The sequence below is a fragment of the Macaca thibetana genome, chromosome 13, assembly GCF_024542745.1.
Source record: "Macaca thibetana thibetana isolate TM-01 chromosome 13, ASM2454274v1, whole genome shotgun sequence".
Taxonomy (NCBI): Eukaryota; Metazoa; Chordata; class Mammalia; order Primates; family Cercopithecidae; genus Macaca; species Macaca thibetana.
The window spans coordinates 16,132,151-16,156,709 of record NC_065590.1 but is presented as its reverse complement, the minus strand read 5'-3'; the positions used below and the strand labels follow the sequence as shown (position 1 = coordinate 16,156,709).

The window sequence follows — 24,559 nt, the reverse complement described above, 5'->3', positions numbered from 1 at the left end:
CTTCTGACTGAAACCCGTCTGTCCCCCGAGGACCCTCTCTGGCGGGTCTTTTCCGCCTCTCACCTGTGAATCACTGGGCACAACTATGGGAGAACTTGATTTCTATCCTTGTTGCGTTTTTCAGACCTTTCTTCCTGCTTCTTTCCTAAAACCCTGATTCCCAGAAGCTCACTCTTCAGGCTGGATCACCTGCTGCATCTTACTGTGGTTACTGTGAGCTTCCAGACCCTCCCTCATCCCTCAGCTCTGTGGGCACCGGCTTCACAGGTGTCGTCCTCAGCATTTCATCTGTCAGAAGGCCCTGGGGTCCCAGGAGCCATGTGGATGACGCTTTAAGTAACCTGCTCTCACCTCCCCACCTCTCCTGCTCTTGTTTGTCACCACGTTTCAGCTACTGATTCCCAGTATCATTTTCTAGACTTTATTATATGTATAACTGCACCCTCTTCAAAATCTCAATTTTAAGCAATCCACTTTTCAACTCTCACCTTCTCTGTTTCCTGTTACTTTCTCTAACATGTCAGCTTCAGTCTTTTTTGACTGTACTTTGGCCTCCAGCCTTTTGACCCTGGCACCTTCCGTTGTCCCTCCCCATCTTGTATCATTACCTTCTTCCTTTTGCTTGGATTCCCTGGTCCAGTAGGACACTGACACCCAAAGATCCCTTTCTCTTTGTCAGCCTTTTTGACAAAACTCCAGCCTTGGTAAGTCCAGCTTTCCTTCTGCCTCAGGCTCCCACCTGAGCAGGGGAATTTGCCCAAAAAGAGCCCTGGACCACACTGAGGGGGCCCACTTGCCATCGTGACCATAAACTTCACGTGTGCCCTCAGTGCTGCTGGCAGTTGTACTAAATCCCCTTGCCACTATTTTCTCACTCTCCTGTCTGCGGAAGACCATTTTACCCCTTCTCTCTCAGACCTCTCAGACTCTACCCTCCTCTCAGCTGACCTTAGGTTTTTTTCACTGAGGAAGTAGAAGCCATCAGAGGGGAATTCCACCGCATCTGTGCCCCCAGCCGTTGTCGTTTCCCCCACATCTGGACCGCAGCTACCACCTTCCTCTTCTTGATAGTCACGGGCCGCCCCTGCCTTGTGCCCACTCAGCTGTGAGGGAAACTGTCCTAGTGCTCTGTTTCGTTTTTTCTTGCATCATCCGCTTTCCTCTCTGGTGGGTCACCCCCGTCAGCATCTCGTTATTTCTACCATTTTTTTAAAGTGAAGCCCTCCCTCCACCCCACATGGGCCTCTCCTCCGCTTCTGCCTCATTCACCTTTCCCCTGTGTGGCATAACTTCTCACATGAGTAGTCTGTACCTCAGCCTCCCCAGTATTGCTCTATTGAGACTGCTCTTGTCAAGGCCATCATGACCTTCCCCTGCTGTATCACATGGCCCCGCTCAGCCCTCGTCCAGCTGTCCCTGTGAGCAGCTTTAGTTAAGGAGTGCCAGCTTTGCCTGGTTTCCGGGAGCTCATCTTCTATCCCCTCACATCACTGGCTACTGCTCCCCAGCCTCCTCTGCTGCAGCCTCCTGTGTTCCTGAGCTCCGGCCCTCGGGTGCCCAGGCTCAGGCCTCTGCTCTGTGACTCGCACCCCTAGGCTCTCCTCCTGTGTGTGTGCCCATTTGCTTGTGAGCTGGGAGTTGGGGAGTTAGCAGGATTTTAGCCTGGAAGCCTTTATCCCCCTGAACTTTTACTGGAGATTCTTTCTCAAATGCTTTTGTGTTCTTAGTACAGTGTAAGAAATGAAGGCGTTTTGTTGAGGAATCTTGCAGTACCTTTCACAGCTCTGGTTATGAACATCAGATACCAACAGGTGCAGTGTTGTTACTGTGAAAGGAATAGAAGATTAAATGAATGAGTATAGACACAAACCCTTTTTAAATGAATCCCTTCCCTGTTAGCTTGCTTGGCTCAACTCATAACATGAGAGCAGTAACAGTTCTCGTTATTTGGAGGTTCTGGTTAGTTGGTTATAATGAATCAGAATTTAGATTCCTTAGATTGGGTAAGTAGTCTTAAATATGAGCTATGACCATTAATTTATTTTTTTACTTATATTTTGTTTTGAAATGACTATCTTAAATATTTTTCTTAAACCAGTTTTTTTCTTCTAATTACTCTGAGAGGGGGGGTTTTGAGCAGCCTAAAATGTATGTGCAATAAATTCTGATTTGCAAATATCATGAAATTATTCTATTTTAAATTATTAATTGCAAAACCCACCATCTTTGTATTTTCCCAACTCATTTATATTTTGAAAGAGCCGAAAATGTATTTTTAAAATTTTTTTTTATTTTTTGGAGACAAAGTCTCACTCTGTCGCTCAGGCTGGAGTGCAGTGGTGTGATCTTGGCTCACTGCAACCTCTGCCTCCCAAGTTCAAGCGATTCTCGTGCCTCAGCCTCCCGAGTAGGAGCCACCACCCCTGGCTAATTTTTTTTGTATTTTTAGTAGAGACGGGGTTTCACCATGTTGGCCAGTTTGGTCTCAAACTCCTGAGCTCAAGTGATCTGTGTACCTTGGCCCCCCAAGGTGCCAGGATTATAGGCATGAGCCACTGTGCCTGGCCCAAAAATGTTATTTTAACTCTTTCAGTTTAAGGAATGAAAATTAAATTCTGTTAGCACTCCTGTTTTGGTTGAGGGCCGGTGATCAGAAAGGAGGTCATGGAGTTCCGTCTCCTCATGTCTTGCTCTTTCTCTGCCCAAGTCATGAGATAAGTGAATTATCTCTGAAAAGACAGACCTCGGGAAGAATTAAGTTAGACTCTCTGCCAGTGGCACTTAGAAGTTGGCATTTACCTTCCTAGATTTCATCAAACCTACTCTTCCATTCTACAGAAACAGTACCTGAATTATATTCATTCCATTGCTTGAATTTCAGCAGCAAAATCCTCTGGCACCTTTGTGGCCTGCAAATATTGCTTCACAGGCATCAGTATAGCTTCAGGTCCTAGAGAAAGAGACCCTTTGTTCCTGGGCCTGTTTCCTAAAACAGAGTACCTCAGAGCTGGGAACAGAGTGATGTGATTAGATAGTGACTTCCTGGTGGTGGAAATGGTGCCGGTTTCTGTATTCAGGTGCATTTTACTCACCCATGCTTTTTCTTCTTTCTCTGTTTCCTCTTCCTGATTCCAGGCCTCGTTTGGGAACAGTCATGCACCGGGTGATCGGATTGGGGCTTCTCTACTTGATCTTTGCAGCTGTTGAAGGCGTGATGAGAGTCATTGGGGTAAAAACTACATAATTCTACCACCCCTTTTTGTTACTGCTGTGAAATGTGGTCTTACTTTGTATCTCCTGAGATGAATTTTTAGATAGAAACTTGTGAAAAAGGCCCAATTTGAACTTTTCTTCTATGGAATGTTTCCCTTTTAAAATACTTCCTGAAAGGCAAAGGCTAGCCAGAGTGCTTCTTAAAATGATATGACTGATTGCGAAGGCACCGCTTGATATCATCGCAGGTATCAGTCCCAGCCCAGAAATGTTCATGGTTATTCCTCATAGAGAACATGTGTCTTTGTCATTATGCAGCTGGTATACCTTAATGTCATTCTTAACCCTGGATTTTAAAATGTATCCAGTGAACAGAAAGTTAATTACACCCTTCAGGTATACATACAGTACATTTCATCACTCTTTTAAGTCTCATGTGTTTATTCATTTTCTCTGACTCTTGGGGACTAGCTATTTTGAGGATTCCATAGACCCCGCCATTGAAAGAGCCAAGAGGAAGTGATGTTCAAGGGGAAGATGACCCTGGATGTGGGCAGCAGCCCTTTAGTCTCTAGAGAAGTGTCAGTATGTCTGCAAAGACCCCTAGATTTCTAGCTTCAGTTTTTTTACTTTTATTTTGTGCGGTTTTTTGTTTGGTTGTTTGATTGGTTGGTTGGTTGGTTGGTTGGTTGGTTGGTTGGTTGGTTTTGGAGACAGGGTCTTGCTCTGTTGCCCAGGCTGGGGTGCAGTGATGCAGTGGCATGATCATGGCTCACTGCAGCCTCCAGCTCCTAGGCTTAAGCAATCCTCCCACCTCAGCCTCCTGAGTAGCTGGGACTACAGGTGCAGGCCACCACACCCAGCTAATTTTTGTATTTTTTGTAGAGACAGGGTCTCACTATGTTGCCCAAGCTGGTCTTGAGTTCCTGGCTGGCCTCAAGTGATCCTCTTACCTCAGCCTCCCAAAGTATTGGGATTACAGATGTGAGTTACCATGCATGGTTGCTTCAGTTTTTTGAATAAATGATTGAGGACTGAGTGATTAAGAAGCTTATTATGTCTTACCTAATCCAAAGACCTTTGTCATTTTATCTAAAATATCTTTTGGATTAGCTGTATAAATCAGATCATAAATATTTATCCAGTAATGCTAAAAAGCCCCATTCTTCTCCCTGTTGTCTTTGATACACCCGTATTCAGTGTTAGATGCTCTTTTAGTCTTTGAGTATATTTATTTTCACCTTTGTATAATCATGAAGAACTCCGCATTCATATAATAATAATAAATACATATTTGCCAGAAAGAAATAGAAAAGATAAATATCCCACATGTAAATACGCTATATATATTGTATTCCTTTAAAATTGTACATAGCTTGGCGGCACACGCCTGTAATCCTAGCTACTTAGGAGGCTGAAGCAGGAGAATGGCTTGAACCTGGGAGGCAGAGGTTGCAGTGAGCTGAGATCGCGCCATTGCACTCCAGCCTGGGCGACAAGTACAAAACTCTGACTCAAAAGAAAAAAAAAAAAAATTTACATAGCCAACATCTTAGTGACTTTTAAATATGACTAGTCAGAGTAAATGTCTAACATGGATCCCCCCTTCACTTTTTTTGTGTCCCTTCACAACACAGTCAGAAAAGATCAGGAGTTCATTTCATTAATAGCCCTGGCTGTCGGTTTGGTATGGAGGAGAGAGATTGAAATGGCTGGTGTTAGTGAGGTTGGGGACATGATGCTTTTTATTTGCCATTACGTAATACTGTTTTATGTTGCTATCATCACATAAATTAGCAATTGTTGCTATCAAAAAACAGGTCATTTCCATGTGCTTAAACACAATCCTCTTAGGAAATTAAATCTTTTATGTGGCTTTGTAAATCCAAGAGATAAGCTAAATTATTTTTCTTCATCAAATGATAATTGCTATAGTGCAGTGAAACTGTTACATTCAGATTTCTTCCCCTATTTTTATCTTTCAGGGTTCTAACCATTTAGCTGTTGTTCTTGATGACATTATTTTAGCAGTTATTGACTCCATTTTTGTGTGGTTCATATCCTTTACTGTGTCCTTCAAAATAGTTTTTTCTATCATTAAAATCAGATTACATGTAATTTGTAATAACGATAGAAAGAAATACAGTTATGCATTTTTGTTACCTTAATGCGAGGGTTCACTTGAAGGCAAAAAAGTAGCAACTCCCCAAACAAGGAATATCTTATCTTTTCTCTATAGTTTAGCATACAATTAGTGCTTATTCTCAGTATGTGCCCCATACTGACGAGGCATAGGTGGAAGAAGATGTCCCCAAATTTAAGGAATTCACAGTCTTGTAGGGGAGACAGATACATAACTAGCATCAATATAGCAGTAGTAGTTGCCGTCTTAGAGAGGTGCTGTGCCAACGGGGGAAGAGAGAAGTTAATGCTGGCATAAAAATCAGGAAAGACTTAACAGAGATGGCAGCATTTAAATTGAGACTGGGAAGACAAGTAGGGGTTTACAATTAATAAGAAGGTAATTAGGGAAGAGGTATTCTAGGAAGAATGGAGGGGAGCAAATAGTTGAAGCAGGGAAACAGGGGGGACAGTGGCAGAATGTCCAGGGAAGCCTGCCTCTGGGTGGATGTGCGTGGGAGAGCCTTGGCAGGTGGTTCAGGGAAGGGTGGCAGGGCACGCTCAAGAGCTGAGTGCCTTCCGGAGGCAGGGGCTGGAGAGGAATTGAAGCTGCACAGGTGAGTAATGTGATGAAACCTGTGTCAGTGAGAACTCTGGTGACAGAAGAAGATGACGCGGAAAAGGAGAGTCTAGAGGCAGGAAGGTGAGTCAGTATTCCTTTGCCTTTGCAGTGGTCCGAAGAAGAGATGGTGAGGGTCAGAAGTAGGGTAGGGGATATGGGAAGAAGAGCCCACGTGATAGACTTGCTGGAAATGGGTGGAAGAAGCAGGTTCAGAGAAGGTTTGGGGCTGCAGCCATATTGCAGGAGAAGTTTTAGAGGCAGTAGGGACTGGATCCTCGAGGGTCTTCTCTGATTCGATGACTCAAGTTGAGTCTGGGGAATCCCATTGCTTTTTTCTCCTTGGGGGCACTTGTGGAAATGGGAGGAATTCAAGAGAAAATGTGACTGACCAGAGTGGAATGTCAGGGTTATGCATATCCCAGAACATTCTTTGGACCTGTTTCTATTATATTTATGTCCTCTTTGAAATGCTTTCCTGTTAGATAGGTTTCATTTTTTGCCAAGTTCTTTGTTTCCACTGTTTTTGATACTTATGTCTTTTAGCTTTTTGACATCAGTTTTTTTAAAAAATTGTTTTTCTTGTATCTTTTTCCATTTTCTCATCTATGTGTCTCATAGGAAGGGCCAGAGGGCTTGGATCTCATCACTATGCCCTAGAAGGAAGGTCTCCCATTTTTCAGGTGTGCTAGCAAATGTAGCATTCCTCATGGGCTTTTCTGAGCCCCTTGTGGGTTGTTTTCTAAGCCAGATCTACCTATTCTTTAAATTCCCTGTTTGTGAATTCTCAATATGCTTCCAACTTAAAAAGCCTATGAAGAGTGCTACAAACCAAAAATTTCTAATTCATTATCCTTACTCGTCAAAGCAGTGATTCTTAACCTTGTTTGGGTACTAGGATCAGACATGCTTTGGAAAATCTGCTAACAGCTGTGGAGCCTCTCTCCGCAGAACACAGACACACACAAGGAGCTTTGCATATGACAGGGCAGTTAAAGACCCCCAAATTATATCTGTGGACATCTTAGGAGTCTGAGGAGCCTACTTAGGGAATGATAACTGATTTAAAGAGTTGTTTCCGACTGAACTTGTTTAAAAAAGCATATTCTATTTTGTTCAGAGCTACTAGTTTAGAATCCAAGTTTGTTGAATAAAATTATAGTTAAATAAATCTGATTTTCTCAGAAAGTGATATAAATATCTTCCTCTGGTGTCATTTTCATATTTTCTGTATTAAAAAAATTAAAGACATTCATTTGCTAAAAATGTGATGTCTGTTCCTCAGTTCTACATGTGAGCAGTGTTCCAGTGGTAAGAATAATCACCACAAAGGCTGTAGGTCCTACAGGACCGCTTGTTAGGGGGGCCCTCCTGCCTTGAGAACGGGCAGGAGGTATCAACATACCTTGCGTTGGGACAGGCAGAATTACAGTGGAGATGAACCTGCCTGTTGGCCTCAGATTATCTTTAGACCTTAGTGTCTTATTTTCTGGCATTGTGTGTTTAGAAAATGAGCTGATGATATCTATTCAATTTAGAATTGTCTTGTTTCTAAAAGCTGTGTATGCTTGGAACGTTAACAAGTTAGGCAGTATGGTCCTTCATTCAATTAATTAAGCTGCAGACTGTGTTTTTCTAAAAAATAACTATCTTTTCTGACAATTTATAGATACTTATTTCAAAGATTTCTTGTTCTTTTTTTTTTTTTTTTTTAAACGGAGTCTCGCTGTGTCTCCAGGTTGGAGTGCAGTGGTGCAATCTCGACTCACTGCAACCTTCACCTCCCAGGTTCAAGCGATTCTCCTGCTTCAGCCTCCTGAGTAGCTGGGACTACAGGCGCATGCCACCGTGCCCAGCTAATGTTTTGTATTTTTAGTAGAGATGGGTTTTCACCATGTTGGCCAGGATGGTCTTGATCTCTTGATCTCATGATCCTCCTGCCTCAGCCTCCCAAAGTGCTGGGATTACAGGCATGAGCCACCATGCCCTGCCAATTTCTTGTTCTTAACCATCCACAAGGTAGTTCATTGGGAAAAACACTCAGTAATGCAGCTTGGCAGAAAATTCCAAAGAAAAGCAGCTCTAACGGTTCTAATCCATCTGGATTTGAGTGAGGGTAATTTATTACCTTTATGGACACCACTGACTTTCACATATTCCAGTATCTGATTAGCCAGATTGGGGTAGCAAAATAAGGAAAACAGATGAAAGACTTAGTTTGCTTAATTGTGAATATTTGTAATGAAAATGTTTCAAGAAATAGTCAAATCTAGAATGTAAAAGATCTTGTTTAGTGTTTCATGGTGAGACAAGGGAAGTCTAGTATCTATTTCTGCATGAGCCTGAATTTGTGAAGTTTGCTTTCAGATTGCTGTTTGGTAATTTTTATCACTAAAATGAAACGTCTGCTTTCTGTATACAGAAAGATAGCAGATTTCCTAAATGATATAAATGACAAGGAAAAAAAGCAGAACTAAATACATATACAATTGAGTGCTTTGGAAAATGACCCTGCTTCCTTTGATTTTGATGACCTTAATATACCCAATCCTCTAAGAATCTAATTCTGAAGTCATAGGAAAAAAAATGGGCTGAAAAATCCAAAAGCCATAGCCTTAGCGTTTCTCCTGTGGCCCTTCCTCCCCTTTTTTTTCTTCTTGTTTCTCTTTTCTTTTCTTTTCTTTTCTTTTCTTTTGTTTTTTTTTTTTTTTTTCTTTTTTTCTTTTTTTCCTGTTTTGCTGCAGGCGCGTGATTCTGATCTTGTTCTTCTGGCCAGCCTCCCCCTCTCTCTCCTTGACTCTGGCTCGTGCTGGTGGATATCCTTTTCCTACCACAGCAGCGCACTCTCACTTCAAAATCAGAAGGGCTATTTGCTTTCATGACTACTTTCCTTCCATGGTAGGAATATTTACACTTTCCCTAAATTTAACAGTGTCTTGGTAAGTGGAGGCTTAGGCAATTTCAAATTTGCTTTTTATTCCTTAGCTTAAAAACATTTTTTTTTTGAATTATTAAACCAGACCAGATATTTTTTTTAATCCTAGAAATTTGGTTTTAGTCAAGAATTTTTAAAAGTATATATTTTGATGTATTTAAGGAATAAAGTATATTTGCATTTTTAAAGTTATCATAGTAACCTGAATTGGTTGTATTGTATTACTTTAGAAATTGATCCTCTTTTGTAATTTGTTGGTCATTTAGAAGATTAAAAAGCAGTTTTGTACTAAAGTACTAAAGTAGCTTCAGTACTAAAATGAAGTTTTTGATTAATGACATTGATAATTTTTAAAACTTGCCACATCCATTCTGTTGCTCAGCGCTGTTATTTTTAGTGTTTGGTTCATAAACAGAGCTTGTTGGTCTGCTCCAGAGGAAGGAATTCTCATTTAAGAGCAGAGAGAGCTGCCTTGAATTCTGTTTCACTGCTGAGGAGTCAGTGGAAAAGTCTCTTTTGCTTCTTCATCCTTGGCAATGTTGAACTTTACCTGAGCCCTGTGCTCCTGGAAAGCAGCCAAGATTAAGACACCCCCCCCCCCAACCCCCTTCCCTATTTGTGTTCCGAGAAAAGACTTACCACAGAGAAACCCCTTCCCCACTGGACTTAGATAAGACTTCTGGAGGCCCCCTTGTCTACCTGTGACAAGGCTGGGCACAGACCCTCCGATTTCCCATTCCTTGCATCATGAATGATTAGATGAACTCTTTATATCCACTGATCAATCTGAACAAAACAGTGACTGAACCAAACTGTAAGTATTCTTCCTCCGGGCCATAAACGTTGACGCACTGTCAGCCTGAGCCAACACACAGCCCTCCCGAGAATCTGTAGGCCTCAAGAAAAGACATTCCCTGATCAATATGTCTAGTCCCACCACTCACTCCCCACACCTACTGCTTTCTAGCCTTGTTTGCTGTGCTCTATAAAAGAAAAACCCTTTTCTGCCCGACCTCTGAGACTCTTGCAGATATTACAGTCGTAGTATTCTTCCTGTTGCAATAATCCTCCCCCATTGCAGTGGTCTTTCAAGTAAAGCCCTTAGCTAAGTCCAGATTTGTTTTATCTGATGTTTTTCAGTTTTAAAATTTATAAAATGGAATTGGTAGATGACCTAACTTCTTAATTATGGTTATTCAAAGAATAAAATGAGAATAGACTAGAAAGAACAAAATAAGACAGAAATAGAGCCAGAAAAGCACAAGCCAAATGGCCTGTCACAATGTGATCTGTAAAGAGTGTCTCACTGGGAGGGGTTTTAGCGCGTGCACTGCTCTATCCGGTGTTGCGGGTGCGTGGCATTGGTGGAATGCATCGTGGGTCTTCCGTGCTTTTTCCTTGGAGTTTGTTTTCTTAGTTCAGACAATGGTAAATTGTAAAAGAAAAGTTGTGTTAAAGTATAATGATTGTACAATATTGGCCAAGATAATGTTTTCTGTGTTTTTATTAGCTTCAAATTTTAGGAACTGTATTTAGCAGTACTGACTTCGGAAACATAGTAGAAGATTCTTTTTGTTTTTTTTTAAAAAAACCGCTTATTATTACTTGGAATGTTTTTCCTTAACTTTTTCACATTTTTATTAGTTTGGCACAAACTATGAAGACTCTAAGGCTAAGAAAGAACACTGTGAAATTTTCATTATATAGACACTTTAAAAATACTCTGATCTTTGCTGTGCTGGGTAAGCTATTTAATTTTTCTTATAGTAAATTATCTTAGTATTGTTATATTCCTTCAAGGTGACTTTTTGTGTGTGTTTCAGCTTCTATAGTGTTTATGGGGTGGACAACTAAGACATTTCGAATTGCAAAATGCCAGTCAGTAAGTATAACCTTCCTATTTAAACAGTTGTTATTTTTATTTATACTATTTTGTAGAATTTTGAAGAATTTAGTTTATGCTTGCAAATAGAGGTGATTTTAATGGAGATTTTCTTTTTACTTTGAACTATTTTTTACAGAGTTATAAAAACTTTTGGCCGGGTGCGGTAGCTCACACCTGTAATCTCAGCACTTTGGGAGGCCGAGGCGGGCGGATCACAAGGTCAGGAGTTGGAGACCATCCTGGCTAACACAGTGAAACCCCGTCTCTACTAAAAATACAAAAAATTAGCTGGGCGTGGTGGCGGGCGCCTGTAGTCCCAGCTACTCGGGAGGCTGAGGCAGGAGAATGGCGTAAACCCGGGAGGTGGAGCTTGCAGTGAGCCGAGATTGCGCCACTGCACTCCAGCCTGGGTGACAGAGCGAGACTCCGTCTCAAAAAAAAAAAACAACTTTTAACTCTCCAAGTGATTCTGAAAAAGTTCCTCCTAAATCTCCTTTTCCCATTATGCCCTTTTCTCAAGTTTTTTAAATATATTTTGAAAATAAATTCTCTTCCTATATATCCTGAGAGGAATCCTTTTCTTCCTGCACACCATGAAATTGAGTGGTTTGTATCTAGATGGGACTGGAAATCTTTTTTTTTTTTTTTTTTTTTTTTTTTGAGACGGAGTCTTGCTCTGCCGCCCAGGCTGGGGTGCAGTGGCCGGATCTCAGCTCACTGCACGCTCCGCCTCCCAGGTTTACGCCATTCTCCTGCCTCAGCCTCCCGAGTAGCTGGGACTACAGGCGCCCGCCACCTCACCGGCTACTTTTTTTGTATTTTTTTTTTAAGATGGGGTTTCACCGTGTTAGCCAGTGGTTTGTATCTCCCAAAGTGCTGGGATTATGGGCCAAGGGACTGGAAATCTTAAGACTGTCATGTTTCTAGGATCGTGCATTCAGTATGGGATTCGAGTGATGTTTTCTTTTTTTTTGAGACGAGTCTCGCTCTCTCACCCAGTCTGGAGTGCAGTGACGCGATCTCAGCTCACCGCAACCTCCGACTCCCGGGTTCAAGCAATTCTCTGCCTCAGCCGCCCGAGTCAAGCCATGTTTTCTGTGGGTTTGCATGTTGGAAGAAGATATATTTCTTAGACTTAGAATATGAGAGATCCTTTTTGGGGATTTCTTGAGATTTTGAGCTACTCTCTAGTGCTACATAAATAATCACAAAAAGCCCTCTGATAATCCAGAGCTTTTGCTGCCTTAGAGACAATTTGATAAAAGAAGAGGCTGGGCCTTCTGACCTTAGTATTTGCCAGCTGAAATCCTAAGTATATGTTTTGCATTTTTCGATTTTGAAATCTTTCTGTTAACCCCAAAATTTTATGGCGGAGAATATTTGTAACATTAAAAAGCCCTTTAGAAACATTTTGAATAATAAAGGTTTATTGAAAAAATATATTCTTGTTTGTTTGGAAGACTTACTGGTTGGAAAGATTTCATTAGTACTTGTCATTGCACACTATTTGAATGGGAAACCTATATACTTATCAGAAAATTAACTTTTCATGCTTTAATTGTCCTTATTTTAGGACTGGATGGAACGCTGGGTTGACGATGCATTTTGGAGCTTCCTTTTTTCGCTTATCCTTATTGTAATCATGTTTTTATGGAGACCATCAGCAAACAATCAGAGGTACCTAACATAGGACATTTCAGGTCGGCAAGGATTTGTTGATCACTTTCTGTAGTGTCAAGAATGCGTTTATAGAAACCGGGGGAGTAGTCCTTGCTTTTAAGGAGTATACAGTCAAGTAGGGAGATAAGCAAAACAAGTGCAAGACAGTGAAAAAAGAGATGTATAGACTAGTCCAGGGGAAGATGGAAGAGGGTTGAGGAAGACTTCCTGAGAAGACAGCGCTTATGTTACACCTTGAGGAAAGGAATAGGATAGTGAATGACTGAACTGGGAAAGTATGTCCATTTTCTGGGGTGGTGGGAAAGACGTGAGATGCTTTGGAGGCCAGTGAGACAGGCAGTTGGGTTAATACCGCATACTCATATTGGAGGGAGATCAAGCTGGAAGGGAGAAGTATGGCCAAAATGACAAAAGACTTCAGTGTCAAGTTCAGAAAGTTGTACTTGAGACTGCGTGTGATGGGAAGCCTCAGCTTCCTTGCTTTATCCCTTTGCCCCAAGGAAAGACCTTAAGTTCTTGTCCAACCTTTAGGAAAAAATGAAAAAGTATGTACAGATTCAACACCCCAAATCCAGAATGCTCCAAAATCCAAAACTTTTTGAGTACGAACAGGATATTCAAAGGAAGTGCTCATTGGAACATTTTGAATTTCAGATTTTCAGATTTGGGATGCTCAACTGGTAAGGATAATGCAAATATTCCAAAATCTAAAACATCCAAAACTCAAAATACTTCTGGTCTCAAGCATTTTGCATAAAGGCTTCTTAACCTGTATCAGTGTGTGTTTTTCCTGTCCTTTTTAAAATTATACAATAATACATATATATACACACACACACACATATACATATACATACTGTTCTGTACCTTCCTGTTTAAGGTCACGCCTATCATCTCAGCACTTTGGGAGACCAAGGCGGGTGTATCACTTGAGCCCAGGAATTCGAGACCAGCCTGGGCAACAAGGCGAAACCCCGTCTCTACAAAAACAATACAAAAATTATCTGGGCGTGGTGGTATGTGCCTGTACTCCCAGCTACTTGAGGCTGAGGTGGGCGGATGGCCTGAGCCCAGGATGTGGAGGTTGCAGTGAACTGAGGTCATGCCACTGCTACTGCACTCCATTTTGGGCAACAGAGCCAGACGCTGTCTCAAAAAAGAAAAAAAACTGTCTTTCCATATCAGCATATATAGATCTTTTAAAGGCTTTTAAAGGCTTAATGGCATTTCATAACATGAATGTAATATAATTTATATAAGCAGTCCCTGGTTATTAGACATTTTGTTTAAAAAATAGATTTTTGCTGTTAATGTTTTCAGAATGCTGTTGGACATCATCTTGGCCAACTTTTGTTAGTGTAATGTAAGGTAAATGAATTTTTACTTTAATGGCTATTGCCAAATGACCCTCCAGAAAGGCTGTCTTGATTCACGCTTTATCAGCAGTGTTTTGATCTTATCACATAGGAAATGTGGCCCATTCAGTGGGCTTTATTTTTGCCAATCAGATTGACGACTTTTCTTTTTTTAGAGAATAGACTGACAAGAGGTGGGCAGAGAGGTAAACTTGACATGGAGAAAGAAACAGCAGAAAGTTCCCTTCCCTCAACATTAAATGTTGTAAAATTGCTTTGCAGAAAGATTTTACCCACTTAGGCTTTTACAAACAGGGTTTGAGAGCTCCAGTTTCACAATTTCTTCATAATGATTTTAGCTAATTTGAAAGTAAAATAATTACGTTTTCATTATTTTAAAGTATAAGAAAATTTTTAAATGTAAATTTTTTATACAATGGCTTTTAGCTATAAACTGAAAATTGAACAAGTTTAAACATACTAGTAAAACTACTCCTTGTTTTTGCTATAGATATGCCTTCATGCCCTTAATAGATGATTCTGATGATGAAATTGAGGAATTCATGGTAACTTCTGAAAATTTAAGTGAGTAATATGTTTTCTTTTTAAATGACCATTGTACATATTGTAACAGAAATATTGTACCCTTACCCGTGATGCATGGTCACCTACATTGTTTTCTTCCTGTAAAATATTTTCAAAACTTTTATCTTCAGAAACCTTATTTTGGTAGACAGTCACAAAAAGGTCAGTGATGAAATTTTCGAGACTATTGTAGTTTGAGCTTTTGTTACTCATTTGAGCTTGTTACTCATTTCGTAAAGTGTTGAAATGGTTACACTGTTTTTCATAAGAATGGTTTGATGTATATTGTGCTTAGCTGCTAAATAATGTTCATCTTGATTGCTAAGTTTCTTTGAGCTGCATCTTTTTGATCTTTTTAAAGTAGGCACACCTGTAATTTCTGGTCATGCTTAAAGCATTTCTACTTAGTTTTAATGGTATTTTCATTCTTTCTATTCTACATAGCATTTTATCATTTTATTAATTTTATTATAATCTAATTAAGTGTCTGTTAAGGCAACATCAATAAGTAACTCAGATGTTGAGGGTAATTTTATCTTTGTTTCATTTTTTTTGTCCTCTTACTTTTGCTTCTCTTAGTAACATTCTTTTTCACTTTTTGTTTTGGTTCTCTAATACATCAATGAAATAGAAAACAGGAAAATAAATAGAAAAAAATCATCAAATCTGAAAGTAATTACTTTGAAAAGATTAGCGAAGAGTGGCTCAACCTCTAGCTACACTAAACCAGAAATAAAGAGAAACTATAGTGGACCCTTGAACAATGTAGGGTTAGGGACGCCAACCTCCTGAGCAGTTCCACATCTACTTATAACTTTTGACACTCCCAAACTTCACTACTGATAGCCAACTGTTGACCAGAAACCTTACCATTAACATAGTTATCACCTATTTTGTATGTTATACGTATTTTATACTGCATTCTTACAATAAAGTAGATAGAGCAAAGTAAATGTTACTAGGTGGAAGGAAAGGGGAGGCAGGAAAGGCAGACATATATGATGTAACTTTTATTGAAAAAAACTTGCATGTAGGTGGACCTGAGCAGTTCAAACCCATATTATTCAAAGGTCAACTGTAGTACAGTAAGACAAACTTCTAATGTTGGAAATGATAGAGAGGACATTACTATGGTAAAAAAGGTAAATAAGGGAATATTATGAACAACTTTATAGTAATAAATTGGGCAATCTGGATGATGCAGACAAGTTCATTGAAAAATACATATAACAACCCAGTCTTAATTCTAACCCTGTGCCACTAAGTCTGAATAACTCTGATCGATTAGAATTTTTTTTTTTTTTTTTAAAATCTTCCTATAAAGTACCAGGCCCAAATTGATTCACTAGTGAGTTCTTTCAAATACTTAAGGAAGAAATATTCTAATTTTACACGAAATCTTTAGAATGTGAAGGAGGTGGGAGTACTTAAAAGGCCAATACAACTGAAGTGTCAAAGTCTAACAGACATTACAAGAAAAACTTATAGACCAAAAATTATAGACCAATTATAGACCAATAAATATATCATTAATGATTGGACATCGAAAAATTCTTTAAAAATATTAGCAGATAAAATCTAGCAAAACAGAAAGACAATCATAATCCAGTGGACTTTATCCCAGGGTTGCAAGGCTGTTTTAACATTCCGAAAATCACTCAGTATAATTCATCATATTAAAATAGTACAAATAAGACTGGGTGCCGTGGCTCACGCCCGTAATCCCAGCACTTTGGGAGACCAAGGCAGGCAGATCACCTGAGGTCAGGAGTTCGAGACCAGCCTGGCCAACATGGCAAAACCCCCTCTTGACTAAAAATACAAAAATTATCTGGGCGTGGTGGCGTGTGCCTATAATCCCAGCTACTCAGGAGGTGGAGACAGGAGAATCACATGAACCCAGGAGGCAGAGTTTGCAGTGAGCCAAGCCACTGTACTCCAGCCTGGACGACAGAACAAGACTCTGTCTCTAAATAAATAAATAAATAAAATAGTGCAAATAAAAGAAGAAAGAAGAAAAAAATGACTTAAGTATCTCAAGTGGGTACAAATAACAAAAGCCTCAGCAAACCAATTCTAAAATGATATGAAAACACTCCACAGTTAAATTCTATTTAATGGTGAAATAGTGAGCACTTTCTTCTCAAGATTAGGGATAAAGTATGAGGGTGTGTACATACCACTTTGATTCTGCAGCGTTTGGGAGGTCCTACCCAATGCAGAGAGGCAAAACAGAACTCCGAAGAATGTAAAAGAACATGTGGAAAGGAGGAAGTAAAACTGTGTTTATTCGCAGGCAAAAGGTTGTGTATGGAAAATCCCAAGGAGTCTACAGAAAAGAAAAAGTACAGTACAACTAATAAGTGACTGTGACAGTCATAGGGTATAGGTCCAATGTACAGAAATCAATTGTTTTTCTACATATTAACTGAAAACAATTGAAGGTGAAGTTTAAAATGTTATTTACCATACCTTCAAAAATAAAATACTTAGAATAAGTTTAATCAAAAATGTGTAAAACTTCTGCAATGAAGACTATAAAACAATGCAGAGATAATTTTTAGAATAAGTAAATGTAGAGATAGAACATGTGTCTGAATTGGAACTCTCAGTATTAAGTTGTCAGTTTCCCAGTCTGATAAATAGATTCAGTACAATCCAAATTATAATTCTAGTTGACTTTAAAAAAATACAGTGGTTAAGTTGATTCTAAAATGTATATGGAAAAGCTAAAGACCTAGAAGATCCTTAACATTCTTGTAGTTACAACATGGATGAACCTTGAAAACATTATGTTAAGTGAAAGAAGCCAATCACAAAAGACCACATACTATATAATTTTGTTAATATGAAAGGTCCAGAATAGACAAGTCCATAGAGGCGGAAAGCAGATCAGTGTTTGTCAGAGGTTAGAGGAGGGGGGGGAAAGTAGGGACTGACTGCTAATGGGTTTGGGGTTTCTTTGTGTGGTGATGAGAATTTCCCTAAATTGGATGGTGGTGAATATCTTAAATCTCTGTGAATATCTCAAAATCTAACTGTACTTCAATATGGTATGTGAATTATCTCTCAATAAAATAAAATTAGTTGATTTATACTGATTTCAAGACATAATTATTTCAGATTACAGCAATCCAGACAGTGTGGTATTGGCATAAGGATAGAGAAATCCATCAAGGTAATAAAATAGAGTCCAGGAATAAACCCATGCATGTGTGGTCAGTTGATTTTTGACAAAGGCACCAAGGCTTACATGAAGAAAGGATAGCCTTTTTAATAAATAGTACTGGAATAACTGGATAACTGTGTAGAAAAAAAAATCATCTAGACTTTTGTTGCACATCTCACAATCATTAATTCAAGATGGATTACAGACCTAATGGAAAAGCTTCAACTGTTACTCTTCTAGAAGAAAGCGGGAAAATATTTTAATGACACTGGATGGGCTAATTTCTTAGGACACAAATTAAATTAAAAACCATTTTTTTAACCATTAAATTAAAAAATGAGACTTTATCAAAATTAAAAATCTATGCTCATCAGGAAGAATTTAAGAAAATAAGAAGGCTAGCTACAGTGGGAGATAAAATATTCTCAATACGTACATATCTGACAAAGGGCTTATATCCAGAATATAAGTAGAATTCCTGTAAATCAATAAATGATAACCTATGTTGCAAAAAATGAGCAGAAGACTTGTGTAGACACTTCAAAGAAGACATAGGAACGGCCAATAAACCCATTAAAAGGTGCTCAATATAATCAGTCATCAGGGAAATGCAAATTAAGACCATAATGAGCTGCTACCACACATCGCTAGAATGGTTAAAATTAAAAAGTCTAATAGCGCCAGGCATGGTGGCTCATACCTGTAATCCCAGCACTTTGGGAGGCCGAGGCAGGTGGATCACCTGAGGTCAGGAGTTCGAGACCAGCCTGGCCAACATGACGAAACCCCGCCTCTACTAAAAATACAAAAATTAGCTGGGTGTGGTGGTGCACATCTGTAATCCCAGCTGCTTGGGAGGCTGAGGCAGGAGAATCGCTTGAACCCAGGAGATAGTGAGTACCATTGTACTCCAGCCTGGGTGACAGAATGAGACTCTGTCTCCAAAAAAAAAGATAAAAAACAATCTGATAGCATGAACTATTGGAGAGGATGTGGAACAGCTGGCTCTCTCATACAGTACTTGAAGGAATGTAAAATAGCAGGACCTCTTTAGAAAGCAATGTGACAGTTTCTTACAAAGTTAAGCATATACCTACCATACAGTCCAGCTGTTCCACTCTTAAGGTTTTTAGCCAGAAAAATGAAGCAGATGTCTACAGAAACACAATAATGTTTACAGGAGCTTTATTCTTAATAGTCCCAAACTGGAAATAACACAATTATCTATGAACAGGTGAAAAGATAAATTGTGGTATATCCATATAATGGAATACTTTTCAGTAATAAAAAGTAACCAACACTCTATAACATGACTAAATCTCAAAAATGTTTATGTTGCATAAAAGTAGCCAAATACAAAAGTATGTAGACTCTATATACTGTGGTTCTATAAATGAAGTTCTGGAAAACAAACTATGATGATTATCTGAATCAGAGCAGTGGTTGCTTTTGGTGAGGTAGGGATTGACTGGAAAGGAACCTAAAGAACCTTCTGTGATAATGGAAATGTTAACTGTATTGATTGGCATGGCAGTTACTCAAGTGTATATATTTGTCAGGTTTCTTCGGACTATACACTTAAAATTTGTAATGTATGTGTGTGTGTGTGTGTGTGTGTATATATATATATGTGCACACTTCGGTGTTTAAAAATCACCGTATTCCCCTTCTAAGAGAAAGGTTGGGATTTCAAATGTCTCAGGAAAACATTTTTGGATTGAGGAACCTAATTTGTTTTTTTACAACAGCTTATGTTATAATTGTCCTAGTTTATGGAGAAGCAATATTTGCATATTATTTAAATAACAAAAGTGACTACTTTACTGAGCATAGATTGTGTGTCAGGCATTTTATATGTGCTGACTTGTTCAGTGGTCACTAGAACTCTATGAAGTGGAAACTACTATCCCCAGTTTATAGTCAGAAACACTAAGTCACAGGAAGTTAATTGTTTTGCCCAAGATTCCAGTGAGGCAGTCTAGTTCCAGGATGCAGGCACTTAGCCTTTGCTCCACTGAAACTGCAAACATACGGAAGAGCCTTGGTCAAATAGGAAAGAAATCTTGTTCTTTCCGATCTTCTTTATGCCATTCACGCATTTCAAAATTTGTACATCAGGGATGTAAAGCATACCCAAAGATGTGTTTTGTTCTTGAATATACCATGAATCCTGAAGATTTTTAAATCCATAAACTTCAAAATAATTGCAATTAAGGAAATATGTATGCATGTATACTTGTTTGTTTAAACTCCTCTAAAACTAGGATTCAAACAAGAAACTTGAGAACCTGGTGGTTCTGACAAATAGTTTTCAAAAATCTGTGAACTTTTTTCATGTATCTTTTCTACATTCCCAAATGGTAAATCCAGTATTCTGCCTAAAGTTTCCATTATTAACCCTCCATTTCTAAAAAGATGTAATTTTTTTTCTTGTTAGGTTATTAAATTTCTAAAGGAAAATATTATTTTGTGGTTTTATATATATGTTTATAATGTCTCTCGTAGCGGAAGGAATAAAATTAAGAGCCTCAAAATCAGTTTCCAATGGAACAGCTAAGCCTGCCACTTCTGAGAACTTTGTGAGTATGGTATATATTTAGTACAATCTTAGTCTTCCTTAGTCTTCACTACTGTAGAGAGCTATATGAGTGTCATATTCATCGACTCTCAGAAGAACAGTTTTTACTAAGGTTTTTTTGTTGTTACAAAAATTAGTGTTGTTGGCCGGGCGCGGTGGCTCAAGCCTGTAATCCCAGCACTTTGGGAGGCCGAGATGGGCGGATCACGAGGTCAGGAGATCGAGACCATCCTGGCTAACACAGTGAAACCCCGTCTCTACTAAAAGATACAAAAAACTTAGCCGGGCGAGGTGGCGGGCGCCTGTAGTCCCAGCTACTCGGGAGGCTGAGGCAGGAGAATGGCGTGAACCCGGGAGGCGGAGCTTGCAGTGAGCTGAGATCCGGCCACTGCACTCCAGCCTGGGTGACAGAGCGAGACTCCGTCTCAAAAAAAAAAAAAAAAAAAAAAAAAAAATTAGCGTTGCCAGGTAGCAATCCTGGTTGTCCATCACTGAAATACCTTCGCTGTAGGTCTCACTTCTCACCTGCTGTTCCTAGGCCAGCGGCATGAGCATCATCTGGGAACTTGTTTGTTTTTTTGTTTGTTTGTTTGTTTGAAACGGAGTCTCGCTCTGTCGCCCAGGCTGGAGTGCAGTGGTGCGATCTCGGCTCACTGCAAGCTCTGCCTCCCGGGTTCACACCATTCTCCTGCCTCAGCCTCCTGAGTAGCTGGGACTACAGGCACCCGCCACCACCCCCGGCTAATTCTTTTTGTATTTTTAGTAGAGACGGAGTTTCACCATGTTAGCCAGGATGGTCTCCATCTCCTAACCTTGTGATCCGCCCACCTCGGCCCCCCAAAGTGCTGGGATTACAGGCGTGAGCCACTGTGCCCGGCCCATCTGGGAACTTGTTAGGGATGCAGAGTCTCAGGCCTACCCCAGATGCTCCTGAATTGGAATCTGCTTTTTGAAAAGATTTCATAGCTGTTCATCTGCACATTCGAGACGGGAAAGCTTTGTTCCAATAAAAGCTTGAATTAACTTTTCAGCATATGAAAGTGATTTTTGAAGCCATTTTAAATAACATTTGTTATCTGTTGGTAAAGAACTTTATGTGTTACCTACACGGTTACCAAAATTAACAGATTTTTGTTTGAAGTGGGAAACTTGAATAAAATTGTAAAACATTGGGCAGAGATGAGCTAAAAAATATTTTCTGCATGTTATTTATGCATAAGAATGTTTTTGAAGACAGCAATGTAAAATGGAAATGTCTATCATATAGTTTTATACGTTCTTTCTTACAGCTATATGTGCTGTGGTTAATACTATGTAAAAATTTTTGTATGCATATATAAGTTCTGACAGGATAGATAATATGTGAAGACTTTTATCTGTTAGATTTGGCAAATTCTCTAATAGATTAGACAGATGGATAGCTAAACAAGATAGATTAGATAGATAAAATAAATTGGAGGGATGGATAGAAAGGATGGATGATAGATAGATAGATAGATAGATAGATAGATAGATAGATAGATAGATAGATAGACAGACAGACAGATAAAGATAGACAGATAGCTACCTCAGCCGACCTGCTTTCCTTTTCTTGCCTCCTGTAGGGAGATGAGCATAAATACGAGTGACACAAATAAATAGGCTTTTCTAAAGTTAGAATATTTGAGGTCAGGCACGGTGGCTAATACCTGTAATCACAGCACTTTGGGAGGCTGAGGCAGGCGGATCGCTTGCGCTCAGGAGTTCGAGACCAGCCTGGGCAACATGGTGAAACCCCATCTCTACTAAAAATAGAAAAATTAGCCGGGTGTGGTGGCGTGTGCCTGTAATCCCAGCTACTCGGGAGGCTGAGGCAGGAGAATTGCTTGAACCCGGAAGGCAGAGATTGCAGTGAGCCAAGATCGCACCGCTGCACTCCAGCCTGGGTGACAGAGTCAGACTCTGTCTCAAAAAAAAAAAAAAAAAAGAGAGAATTTTTGTATTATCATCTTTTTTTTCTTTTATAAACTCATTATATAAGAACTTGAACAAATTAGGAGGCATAATGAGTGTTGCAAAGCAAAAAATCATTATCCTTGGTATTTTCTATCTTACAAATGAACTTTGTGTTTTTACTGTGATTTCTCAGGACAAAAAAAATAATACTTCATACATCCAGCTAAAACCAAGAAGTGTAAAATCTGAAATCCAATTTTTGCGTGTGTAAGAAAACAGTGGCATAATTTCTGTATGGCATGAGTGCCAACTTAGGACATATGTAGAAACTAAAAGAATATCAAATATTTACATTTAAACACTTCAGTTTTACATATATTCTGTTTTAAAAATTCTCCTGTCAGGTGATATTAAGCAAATGCTAAGTATAAATATTTCTACAGGATGAAGATTTGAAGTGGGTAGAAGAAAATATTCCCTCTTCATTCACAGATATGTAAGTATCTTCTGTTAGAGTCTGATTCTAAATTTTAGACTGTAGTTTAAAAGGGATCGTTCTCATCCTTTGTCATGTGCTTTTCAAACCTCATACTTCCATATCCCTGGGTAAGCCCCTACCACCAGTACATGGCCCTTACAGAACTACAAGGAAAACAAAACCCTGGCTTGTTTGTTTTTCACTGTACAGCAACCGTTTTAAAACTAGTGGCCTCTAACCAGCTCTAGCTTTTTCTGATCTGCCGTTATCAGGATCATTTCATTTTTTATCTATTATGGAAAACGTCAAACGTATGTAAACTTTTTTTTTTTTAAGGTAACCACAGAACCATGTATTGTGAGGAAGCTTTTGGAGGAAAAACATGAGTATAGGAATCCCCTCTGGAAACGTTGAGCTATTCAGGATCCTTTTTATCTATGTCCCGTTTGACACAAGAATTCCAGATAGCTGTTTCCATAGTAAATAATAGAATAGCCAAGTATGATAACATTTTTTTTACATATTGATCTTTCCCTTCCTAGCCCCCATCTGGTTTCTGTTTAGATAGTTTCTGTGTAGTATGATATTCCTTCTGCCTGAAGAATTGCCTTTACTTTTCTTTCTTGTAGTGCAGGTATGCTGGTAGTGAATCTGTCAGATTTTTGTTTGTCTGAAAAAGTCTTTGTTTTACCTTTATTGAAGATATTTTTGTGGGAATAGAATTCTTTGTTGACCTTTTTTTTCTTTCAACACTTAGAAGGTTGGTCACTTGAATGAAGAGTCTTCTGGCTTTCATAGTTTCAGAAAGATGTCTGCTTTCGTTCTTATCTTTGTTCCGCCACATGTTATATGAATTTTATTTGTGTGGGTTGAGGTTTTTTTGGGTGACAAGGGCAGGGGAATTGGCTGCCTTCAGGATTTTCTCTTTATCTTTAGTTTTCCTCATTACGAATATGATGATTCTAGGTATGCGTGGGCATATATTTTCATTTCTCTTGGCTGTATACCTAAAGTGGAATTGCTAGATCATATGGTAACTCTATGTTTAACATTTTGAGGAAGTGCCAAGCTGTTTTTCAAAGCAGCTGCATTATTTTACAATCCTATCAGCAATATATGAGGGTTCCAACTTCTCCACATTTTTTGTTAGCACTTATTATTGTCCACCTTTTTGATTTTAGCTCTTAGTGACTATGAAGTGATATGTCATTGCGCTTATGAGTTACTGGAATTCAAACTGCCTTGTTGGGGGACTAGTGTTATTTAAACTGTGGTAACTGAAATTAATTTATAAATAGTCTGTGCAAAGTAAGAACTGCCTATTCATTATGAAACTAACAATACACTGTTATACTTTATTTTAGCAGTCAGAAAAGGAAAATATGGGTGTATATATTCTTTTTTTTTTTTTTTTTTTGAGACAGAGTCTCGCTCTGTTGTCCGGGCTGGAGTGCAGTGGCCGGATCTCAGCTCACTGCAAGCTCCGCCTCCCGGGTTCACGCCATTCTCCTGCCTCAGCCTCCCGAGTAGCTGGGACTACAGGCGCCCGCCACCTCGCCCGGCTAGTTTTTTGTATTTTTTAGTAGAGACGGGGTTTCACCGTGTTAGCCAGGATGGTCTCGATCTCCTGACCTCGTGATCCACCCGTCTCGGCCTCCCAAAGTGCTGGGATTACAGGCTTGAGCCACCGCGCCCGGCCTATATATTCTTTTATATTTACCCATGTGTTTACTATTTCTTCTTTCTTTCCTCTATATATGAGCTAAGACCGTCCTCCTATACGTCTTTCTTTAGTATTTCTTATAGGATAGGTCTGCTGACAACAAATTCTCTCAATTTTATTTATGTGAAAATGTATTTACTTTGCCTTCCTTTGTAAAGGCTAGTTTTGCTGGATGTAGAAATCTTGATTGACTTTTGTTTGAGCACTTCCAACATGTCTTTCCAATATCTTCTGGCTTTTGTTGTTTTTGAGGAGAAAGTAGTCATTAGTTGTATTGTTCTCA

The 24,559-nt window shown here is 39.3% G+C and overlaps 1 protein-coding gene across 5 annotated transcripts in view; it reads left to right on the top strand.

The window, feature by feature from the left end:
- The window catches only part of TMEM87B (transmembrane protein 87B), a 73,552-nt gene that overhangs the window by 43,657 nt on the left and 5,336 nt on the right, over positions 1-24,559 (top strand). For 4 of the 5 annotated variants that reach the window (XM_050753043.1, XM_050753041.1, XM_050753044.1 and 1 more), the window contains 8 exons: positions 3,136-3,229; positions 5,199-5,272; positions 10,524-10,630; positions 10,712-10,770; positions 12,347-12,450; positions 14,320-14,393; positions 20,068-20,141; positions 22,519-22,571. In XM_050753043.1, coding sequence (XP_050609000.1) covers positions 3,136-3,229; positions 5,199-5,272; positions 10,524-10,630; positions 10,712-10,770; positions 12,347-12,450; positions 14,320-14,393; positions 20,068-20,141; positions 22,519-22,571 — 639 coding nt within the window. Of the gene's footprint in view, positions 1-3,135; positions 3,230-5,198; positions 5,273-8,697; positions 8,770-10,521; positions 10,631-10,711; positions 10,771-12,346; positions 12,451-14,319; positions 14,394-20,067; positions 20,142-22,518; positions 22,572-24,559 lie in introns of all 5 variants that reach the window. The other variant, XM_050753046.1, reaches the window with a different exon arrangement.